The 10,762-nt window shown below is 45.7% G+C and overlaps 1 protein-coding gene across 1 annotated transcript; it reads right to left on the bottom strand.

Annotated features, from left to right (window-relative positions):
- Positions 1-877: 877 nt before the first annotated feature.
- On the bottom strand, positions 878-6,501 carry ANKRD40CL (ANKRD40 C-terminal like). The gene is given in 4 exon segments (XM_030762062.2): positions 878-1,601; positions 2,675-2,755; positions 2,757-2,819; positions 5,980-6,501. Coding segments are annotated over 4 exon segments (345 nt in total). The 5' UTR covers positions 6,037-6,501; the 3' UTR covers positions 878-1,457.
- Between the last annotated feature and the right edge of the window lie 4,261 nt (positions 6,502-10,762).

The raw sequence follows: 10,762 nt of genomic DNA, 5'->3' as shown, positions 1-10,762 counted from the left end.
TAAAAAATGGGAAAAGGTCTTGGTGAAGGTAGTAAGTAGTAAAACATACGTAAACAATGTGTTTCATGAAATTAATCTTCAGTGAGTAGCAGATGTAAAGGGTACTGCTTCTCAAGTGCCAGATTTAGGGTCTTAATTGTAGTCTTCGAAAGCTAGAAACAGGGCCTAAATGTATGTTTTCTTTGTGGTACGTTATTTTTATCTTGATGTTATTTTCATTTGGATGCCCGCCAGGGAGCTGATGCTGCTTCTGCTGTGTAAGCAGCTTCCAAGAAAGCTTTTCTGTCAGATTTATGCCAGTCCAGGAAGCGGAGCTGCTGAGGTGAGAAGAGCCATTTTCCTGACCTGTCAGCACGTCCCTCCCTTTGTTCAAGTTACAGTGTCACCTCAGAGGGGCCGCTCTTTGTCCTTGTTCTGCTCTTAATACGAATACCATGAAGTGTTTAAATAATGTTTGCTCTTTAAGGGGAAAGTGGTTGAAACTTTACCCTAATCTGAACATTTTCCACTTTTTTGGCATTGGTTGCGATAAGTGTTGATGTAATGCCTCAGTGTCCCTTCGCCCTTCATCAAAGGTGACCTATTAAGAATTTGGAGGTGAGAGAACAGTGGCCTGTTTCATGTGCTGGAGGAGACAAGACATTGTGCTTGCCCAGAAGGTCTCTGGTAATTAAAGATTAGCCTTAAGGTCTCAGTTCCATGAGGATTAGAGATCGTTTCACACGGCTGTGTAAAGAAGTGACAGTGTGATGTGTCTTGTTGGAAGTTGGTAAATGGAGTCAGGCATGAGTGCTTCCAAGGTAACAAGCACTAGAAGTTAGCAAGTTGACCCAGAAGGATTCCGGGTGGTGTGGTAGGGAAGAACCTAGCACGGGGTGTGATCATAACCCATCTTGGAGCTAGTTAGTGAGGGTGCCAACTTGGTTTTATTTTTTCACCTGTTTAATAGAGTTCACTGCTGTGTGCTGTGCCTTGGCTTTTCTGCAAGTTGTATGTTAAAAGTACCCTCAAAGATGACTTGTGTTAAGTCATACGTAAGTTACAAAGTGTGTAAAAAGGAAATGATGGTAAGAGATGGTTTTAGAAACTGGGATATTTGAACCAGTGTGGCAAGTGGGGTCCTGGCTTTCCCAGCTCATCAGCTCACCCTGCCCTTAATGGAGTTCATGTGAACAGACCCTGGCCGTCTGTCCTGACTGAATCTCAGGAGTGCATACCTGTGCCTGATGAGGATTGGGGTACAACTTTACAAACTAGCGTTGATAAGTATCATACTTAAAAGTTTTTTTTTGTACTTCTGTTTGTCAAAGCATTTTGAACGTACTCTTCTCCCAGCCCAGAGAAGTTGCAAACAAGGAAATGTAATAAGTACACACGTGAAGTTAGCAAACTGGTACATACATCCAGGCTTCATTATTTACAAAATACTAATTCTAGTTTTTTGTTTCTGGGATTTCTTAATATGTCATTTTTGCAGCATTGCTGTTGTAGCAGGGCTTCTCTAACAGAGATGGTATGTGCTCTACCAGTTTAGAGCTTCCATTTTTCATTAAAATTAGTTCAACTTCTTGAAAGTCCCGTAGTCTTAGAATGTCTGTGTCCTTAATATGGAAAATAAATTATATAATGGTTCATAAATACATGTGAAGTTAGGATACAAAGGCTTAGTAATATTGGCCAAGCATTGTTTTCTCTCTGTCTATTCATGGTAAACTAAGTCAGCAGTTTAGAATTGTTTTTTCTGTGTGCGTGTGTCTTTTTTTTCTTCCCCCAGTCCATGTTGCAGGTTTCCAAAGGGAATAAAGTCCCAATTTGAAGAAAAACTTCAGGCCCAAGAGAAAACTTTAGGCCAGGGCATTAAAAAAAAAAAAACAACTATAAAGTATGATCATCCCACTACTTTTAGTTTACAAAGAATATACTGTTAGCCAAGGCACCAATAAGAATTGCTTAAAGGCTTTTTTTTTTTTTTTTTTTTTTTTTTTTTGCGGTACGTGGGCCTCTCTCACTGTTGTGGCCTCTCCCATTGCTGAGCACAGGCTCCGGACGCGCAGGCTCAGCCGCCATGGCTCACGGGCCCAGCCGCTCCGCGGCATGTGGAATCTTCCCGGACCGGGTCACGAACCCGTGTCCCCTGCATCGGCAGGCGGACTCTCAACCACTGTGCCACCAGGGAAGCCCCGCTAAAGGCATTTGAAAGTTGCTTTTTTAAAAAAAATAATGCCCAAAGAAATGAGAATTTTCTTCTGACGTTAAAAAGTGAGATTTGTATTTTGAATCAGGAAAATATATTAAAATGCTCCAAATTTTGTTTCCTGAGATTGTAAAGGCTGACTGTTGCTAAGTAGATAAGAATGGGTTTGTATTTTCTGTACTGGGGACCAGTCAGTTTTGTAGAGATTGGAGGCTGGCCATGTTGAACTAGGGTCTTAAATATGGGTGTTAGTTGTAATTCAGACAGTTTTAAAAGGGTTGATGAATTACGTATGCACATCTGTAGAAGCACCAGGTTGAAAATAACCTAGCTACCGCGTTTGGCTGTCCTGCAGCCAGAATTTCCAGTGTCTTGGATTTTGTTTTCATATTAGTAATGCAGGAGCTAGTGGTTGGCTTCACAGAACATAATTTTACCCACCTAGAGCCCAGTCTCTATTTAGAAACTTGTAAACCCTACCTTTCTGAGTAGTGTGTTTGGTAGCTTTCTGATTTTTTCCACTTGCTCTGGGTTAATCCTCAATTCACAGCAGCTCACTTTTTAGTAGGTTTTGGTAACTCAGCTCTTGTCTATCCAGTTCAACTTCAGTGAAGTCATTCATTTTCTTTGTGGCTCTGAATTCTGACTTTCAGCACCAGCTCTGGATCACCCACAAATTTATTCGTAAAAGAAACAAAACACTCATTTAAAAGCCTTTCAACATCAATTATTACAGCAAAAGAACTGAATAATAAGTAGATCTGGAGCTTTTATAGGCAAATACAAACTTTTAATTATCTGAAGCTTTTATTGGAATGCTGGGCAAGCTCTGGGGTGTATGCCCCATCATACCCACCAAAAGGCTTGCAGTTTGAAGCCAGGCTAGGATTTAAAATATGCAGTGGTGATATGCATCACCTTTGGCAACACATAGGCGTTGTTTGTGCCTTGTTGGCTGTTCGTAAAGCTTCAAGGAAACGTGTAGCCCTGGGGTTCTGTATCCTTCAGAGTGTAAATCGTTCTGTTGATAACCACCTGGGGCTTCAAGGTGAGAGGTAGGCTGAGAAGTAGGGTAACTGCCATCTTCTGCGACCCTGGCATTGACTGAGTCTTAAAACGTAACTGTTGTAGGAAGGAGCAGCTTCGACCGGAGGTGGAGGGAGCCAGATGGTGAGGTTGGCCTTGCGACATGGTGTCGGGGCTGAGTCCTCACCTAGGCAGGTGTCATCAGGTTTGGCATTGTCACCTGGGTCAGTTGGCAGCCTTCTTGTGTATATTCACCCGAGAATTGGAGAAGGAGAGTTGAGAGAGCAGCAGCACAGCATTTAGCTCTCCAGATCTGCCAGTTAGGCGAGGGGCGACAGAGCCGCATCTCCACTCGCTGCCCTGCGGCAGCTCCTCCTCACAGGAAGAACTGCCACGAAAAGGGCAGTAATTACATTCAGACTTGAAGGGTAATTTTCCTTAATCACCATTTAAATCATGAAAAGGAACTGAGACAGTAATTTTAAATGGTATGTAATCTGAGGAAGAAATATTTATAATCTGTGCACTTAACTCGTTTCTGCTTAAATATATTCGGCACTGAAAGCTTTGTGTCTCCAGTCCTTCAGCAGAGTTGTACAGTTAGAAGAGTCCCTTTGTAAGGAGAAGTTTTCTCAACCAAAGCCTGCTCTGTGCTGGGCACTGTGCTAAGCCCTGGGGAAATCGATGATTCAAACAACAAAAACCCGAAGTGGTGTCTGTCCTGGCGTTTAAAAGTTAGCAGGGGAGAGAGAGATTAATCAGGTGACCTCAAGCAAATGTGAAATTACAGTTGGCATGGCAAGGGCAAGATACACCAAAGTGTGAAAGCTTGGAAAGGAGTTAAGAAAGATCTCCCTGAGGGGCAAGTGTTTGACATCTGAAGGATGAGCAGGCTTAAGTAGATCCATAGGGTAGAGGGAGAAGAGCTTTCCAGGGCCCTGAAACAGCAGAAGGCCCTGTGCGGGGAGGCAGTGGCGCTTTAGAAGGAAGAAAAGCAATTCAGCATGGCTGCAGGGCAGAGGGCAGGGAGGGACCCTGTGCGCCAGATTGTGGGATTGTCTACTGACCTCTGCTACCCAGTCTGTAGCCACTAGTCACGTGAAATGGGATATGCTCTTAAGTGTAAAATACACACTGGATTTCAAAGACTTAGAAAAAAATGTAAAATTCATTCATTTTTTATATTGGTTATGTGTTGAAATAATAGTTTTGATATATTGGGTGAAGTAACTATATTAAAATTAATTTCACCTGTCTTGTTTTAATGTGGCTACTAGAAAAATTTTAATTACATATGTGGCTTACATAACATTTTAATTGGACAGTACTGGTATGGATGAAAGGCCTTTATTCTAGAACAATCCCAAGCCATTAGACAGTGTTCAGGAGGAGGCTGTCATAATCAGACTTGCATTTTGAGGGGGAGGGACCAGAAACCTCATTGTCCTCACAAGAATCCTGTGGGGTGTAGACATTATTCCCATTTTCAGACAAGAAAATTGGTGCTGAAAGGTGAAGTAACTTGTTGGAGTTTGCTCCATTAGGAAATGGCAGCACCTGGATGTGACCTACTAATTAAGTGGGGCCCAGTGCAAAATGGCTACCCAGGGAATTGCACCCTCCGCACCTGAACACTCTGGTATCTGGATGGGGGTGGCCGAGGGACCCTAGCCCTTGTCTCTTCCCTGCTCAGTGGACCTCAGAGCAAGCCCTGCCTTGCCCGCCTGTTGCTTGAGTCGCTGCCAGGGGCCGAAGGTGACGCAGACTGAGGGAGTGGTAGAGGTTAGAGCACGATGGGCTGGGAGTGGGACCGCACATTCGAGCCACAGCTCCCAGTCCCCAGTCCCCCGGCACATGCTCCATTGTCCCGTCTGATTTCACTTACAGAACAAACTTAAAATTTTCCAGCCAGCGACCAGAGAGCACTTAATCCCAAGTGTGAGGCCTTCGTGTAGGGCCCTGCACAACTGCTGTGATCTCAGGCCCGTGAAGCCAGTCCTGCTTAGGGCTTAAACCATGCTTTTTCCACACTGCTAAATGCTCCCCCAGAAATGAGATGCTCTCGCTCAGCGCAGCCCTCTCCCAGGACAGAAACAATGTCCCTACCCCTGGGGCAGGGATCTGCAGTCTAGTCCGTGCCCTTCCACTCTGGGCCGTGGAGGGAGCTCTGCCCTGGGCTGGGAGACAACCTTGCAGCAACTGAGCCTCAGCCCCCCAGATACCTGAACTGGAATGATGCCCTCCGCACCCCTTCACTACTCACCCCACACAGAGCATGAGATGTCCCCCAGCTTGGCCTGCCACGTGTAAAAGCATTTAATTCTCTGATGAATCTGTCGGGTTATGATGCCCTGTGGATGGACGGCGCCTCTTAGAGGTCAGAAGGCATGCCCTTGGAAGTCGGGCAGATTTGGATCTGTTTTTCCTATGCTATTCAGTAGCAGTGACACCTTAGATAAGTTACTTAATCTCTCTGAGCCTGTTTTCTGATCTGGAAAATGGGATTAATCTCCAACTCACAGGTTGTAAGAAGGAAATGAGAAAGTGAACAGAAGGTACAACCCCTCCAGGCACGTAGTGAGCACCAGTATTTGCTGGCTGCTATTATTAATTTATAGCTATTGATACTTGCCTCCCCCTGAAAGGACCCTTGGTCTATTTGCTCTGCTCTTGACTACACCCCTGGCAGAGTGGGGGAGGGCACCCTGCTCCTGCCTTCCTCAGGCCCCTCCCCTATCCTTGAGGACCATGTTGGAAACAGGAATTAAAGACTCACCTGCAGGCTTCTCCCTCATGTCCTGTTGGGGTTCAGCCATGGGTCAGCTCTGTGGTCTGTCAGATCAGCAGCCCCTCTAGCATTTATGCTGAGCTCCCAATCAAATAAAAAGCATGTCCTAAAGCCTTAGCGCATCTACCTGCAGTGAAACCATAATATGTTCTTGTCATTGGCGGGTGAGATAGGGCAGGGTCGACCTATTTTACAGATGGGCAAACGAAGGCTCAGGTGCGTTGTGTGATTTAATTTGCACAGGATGCTGCAAGTGAAGGAAGGGACTGAAATTCAAGGGTCTCTCTTCTCACCTCGGGCTGTGTCTATGGGGAAGCAGTGCAGGCTAACCTACCCAACCCCTGGGAGGGGAGGCCTTTGCTGGCACAGCCCTCCTTGGAAAAGGTTAGCAGATACTACCTCAAGGGATAAGAAAAGCCAAACAGTATCTCGGATTGAACAGACTGCCCCTCCTCCCCAGTTCTCACTCCCCTTTCTCCCAGCCCCTTCCTCAGCATCTGTGAGTGACAAGAAAGCAGGAACACCCGGGCCTGTACCTGGGGGGGACTCCGCCTTGGCAAGGATCCCGAATCCCTGATTCCAAATATTGAAATGGAGGAGGCAGGGGCTGGAGCAGGAGGTTCATTGAAGGGTGGATGGGGCTGGGCAAAGTCCTGGGCAGGGCTGCTGTCTCAAAAGGGCTGAAGGTAGGAGCTCACATGTTTGGGGTGGCTCTCCCATATCATTTAACCCTCCAGTGTCAGAGGACAGGGCATCAGGTGGGCCTCAGCATCATAAGGCTAGAGGGAACCTCAGAGATCAGAGCCCATAGGTTCTCAAACTTAGCTGTGCATTGAAATCACCTGCAAAGCCTTAAAAATTGCGGGTGCCTGGGTCCTACCCTCTGACGAGTCCTACTAGTTGGTCTGGGGTGCAATCTGGGCCCTGGAATTTTTAAAAGGTCTCCAGCTGATTTTATTTATTTATTTCTACGTTGGGTCTTCGTTGCTGCGCGGGGGCTACTCTTCGTTGAGGCTCTAGGTGCGGGGGCTTCGCGGTTGTGGCGCACGGGCTTAGTTGCTCCGTGGCATAGGGGATCTTCCCAGACCAGTGCTCAAACCCGTGTCCCCTGCATTGGCAGGCAGATTCTTAACCACTGCTCCACCAGGGAAGTCCTCCGCAGCTGATTTTAATGTGTGGCCAAAGTTGAGAATCACTGATTTGACCAGACTTCTTAAGGTGCAAATGGGGAAACGGAGGCCCAAGGCAGGGAAGTGCTCCCTGATAGTCACAGGGGCAGCCGGGCACAGGCCCGGGGCTAGATGTGGGCCACCTGGTTGCCAGCCTGACGCAGCCTCCCCAGCATGCCTGGTGCCCATCTGCCAAGAATGCAGGAGACCCCACCCCCGCCCAGGCAGAGAGGAGGAAGCAGCACGGATCTGCCTGGCCTGACCTCCTAAGGGAGGGAAAGAAAATGCACTTTGGCCAGCCCAGCTGCTAGGGTGTGTCAGCCATAAACAGAGCCCACTTGCACCCCTCACCTGGGTGATCCACCCAGGGGGGCCACGAGGGCAGAGATGAAAGTGCCTGTGCTTTGAGAGGGAGCCTCTTCCGTCCCCACGTCACTAGCCTGCTCTGTCCATTCACTCGCCCACTCCCCATTCACTGGTTCACTTATGCACGTGTTCTCTCCACAAACCTCACTTTTTCTTGTTTTGGGGGACCCTCTCTTTTCTTTAATTTTTTTTTTTAATTAATCTTTTGGCCGTGCCGTGCAGCTTGCAGGATCTCAGTTCCCCGACCAGGGATTGAACCCGGGCCATGGCAGTGAAAGCGCGGAATCCTAACCATTAGGCCACCAGGGAATTCCTCTATTTTTAAATTCTTTAAATAAAAGTATTACATGCTCTAGTGTAAAAAGTCTAATGTTAAAAATCAGGAGGACCCAGGGCTTCCCTGGTGGCGCAGTGGTTGAGAGCCCGCCTGCCGATGCAGGGGACACGGGTTCGTGCCCCGGTCCGGGAAGATCCCACATGCCGCGGAGCGGCTGGGCCCGTGAGCCATGGCCGTTGAGCCTGCGCGTCCGGAGCCTGTGCTCGGCAACGGGAGAGGCCACAACAGTGAGAGGCCCGCGTACAGCAAAAAAAAAAAATCAGGACCCATTAACAAGCAAGAGCAAAATGCTTGTTGGGAGGCAGCCACATAGGCCTGGGTGTGGGTGTTTTTTCATTCATTATGCTGGGCAATTAGTGGGCCCTTCTGTTTTCATATTAGCTTTTGTGTGGGGGTCAGGGTATAGCTTTTAATTTTGATATAGTTTCAAATTTACGTAAAAGTTGCAAGAACATATGCCCTTTACCAATGGTTAACATTTTGTCACATTTGCTTTAATATTCTCTCTCTCTTCCCTGGTATATATGCGTGCGTATGTGTATATAACACACACACACACACACACACACACACACATTTTTCCCAGGAAGTTTGAGAGTAAGTTGTAGACATGCTCCTTTATCACTAAAGATTTCAGGCTGTATTTCCTAATACCAAGGGTATTCTCTTATATATCCAAGATACAAGGATCAAGATCAGGAAATCTAACGTTGATATACTGCCTTTAGCTAAACCACAGTCCATAATCAAATTTTATCAATTAACCCAACAATATCCTCTTTAGCTTTTTTTCCCTAGCCCAGGACCCCATTCAGGATTATGCATTGTACTTAATTTCCATGTCTCATAAATTTCTTTAACCCAGAAAAGTTCCTCAGCCTTTCTTTGTTTTTCATGACATTGACATTTTTGAAAAGTCCAAGCAAGTAATTTTGTTGTTTGTCCCTCACTTGGGTTTGTCCAGTGTTTCACTGTGATTAGGATCAAATTATGTGCTTTGGCAGGAATAGCACGGAACTGCTTGTCTTTCCTAGTGCATTATAATGGGAGGCACATCTTGGTTTGTTCCATCTTAGGGAATGGTGACTTTAATCACTTGTGAAAGGAGGTATCCGCCAGGTTTTTCCATTGTAAAGTGTATCCTTTTCACTTTGTAATTAATATGTAACTTATGGGGAGATATTGTGAAACCGTACAGGTATCCTTTGTTTAAAAATTTATTTTATTTATTTATTTTTGGCTGTGTTGGGTCTTCGCTGCTGCGCGCGGGCTTTCTCTAGTTGCGGTGAGTGGCGGCTACTCTTAGTCGTGGTGCGCGGGCTTCTCATTGCAGTGGCTTCTCATTGCAGAGCATGGGCTCTAGGCACGTGGGCTTCAGTAGTTGCGGCACTTGGGCTCAGTAGTTGTGGCACACGGGCTTAGTTGCTCCGTGACATGTGGGATCTTCCCGGACCAGGGATCGAAGCCATGTTCCCTGCACTGGCAAGCAGATTCTCAAACACTGCGCCACCAGGGAAGCCCCAGATATCCTATTTCTTTTTCAAATCTTCACTCTTTAGTTTCCAGAATCCACTGAAGATTTTGACTTGAATCGATTGTTACTGTGATGATTGCAAAATGGTGATGCTCTGGTTCCATTATTCTTTCTACATTAATTTGGTATCCTATTGTAAGAAAGCGCTTTCCTTCTCATTCGTTCATTATTTTTTTAAATAAATTTATCTATTATATATATTTATTTATTTATTTTGTTTACTTTTTGGCTGCGTTGGGTCTTCGTTACTGCACGTGGGCTTTCTCTGTTTCCGGCGAGCGGGGGCTGCTCTTTGACGCGGTGCACGGGCTTCTCGTTGCAGTGGCTTCTCTTGTTGCGGAGCACAGGCTCTAGGCATGTGGGCTCAGTTGTTGTGGCAGGTGTGCTCAGTAGTTGTGGTACACGGGCTTAGTTGCTCTGCAGCATGTGGGATCTTCCCAGACCAGGGATTGAAGCCGTGTCCCCTGCGTTGGCAGGTGGATTCTTAACCACTGTGCCACCAGGGAAGTCCCTCATTCATTCATTATTATCAGTGTGGACTCATGGATTCTTGTTTTATTCAATGAGTTATAATCCATTATTACCATTATTTATTTTGATGCTCAGATTATCCCAATTATGTACAGTATCTGCTTACAGCTGTTTCCCATATCCTGTAATCCTTTCACATACCCATCATTTTATGAGCACTTTCTTACTTCCTGGTACATCAAGATGTCCTGTGTTCAACTTGTACTTTCCCTGCCCCAGCCCTGGATTCTGTCATTTCTCCAAGGAGCCACATTTCCTTTCAGTGGGGAATCGGTGTACTCATTCCTATGCGGATGCCAAGAAGAATGCTTCTAGACCCTTTTAGTGGACAGAACTAGGAACACACATACACACATTTGTCTGTACTTATTTCTGTGTATATATATTTAAGACCACAAGTTCATACTGATACTTCCAATTCCATTTCAAAACCAAAGGGTTCTCCCTAGCTTTCTCCAGTTCCATTTTATAGCCCTCTTCTCCAACAGTGGGAAATCTGGCTTTCCTAACATCTTTAATATATTTACTCATTTGCTCAATCTGACAGTTACACAGACCAAGTAGTTCCAGAATTGCTTACTTGAAATACAGTTGGGCTGATTGTTTGTGGTTGCATTTTAGGGTTCTTCCCAATCCTTACTGATATTTTTTTGAGTATATAAAACATTATCATGATTCTGAGAGTCAAAACTATACAAAAATTTATGTTTAGAGATGAGTCACTCGACATTTCCATGCCTTCTATCCCCTGCAGGAAAATATCTCCTCAATTTCTGGCTTATCCTTCCTGTGTTTCTTTTTGAAAAATCAAACAGGT

The sequence above is a fragment of the Delphinapterus leucas genome, chromosome 19 (assembly GCF_059928025.1).
Source record: "Delphinapterus leucas isolate spDelLeu-1000000601 "Yukka" chromosome 19, BTC_Dleu_Yukka2, whole genome shotgun sequence".
In the NCBI taxonomy this organism is placed as follows: Eukaryota; Metazoa; Chordata; class Mammalia; order Artiodactyla; family Monodontidae; genus Delphinapterus; species Delphinapterus leucas.
This window is presented reverse-complemented; position numbering and strand designations above follow the sequence as displayed.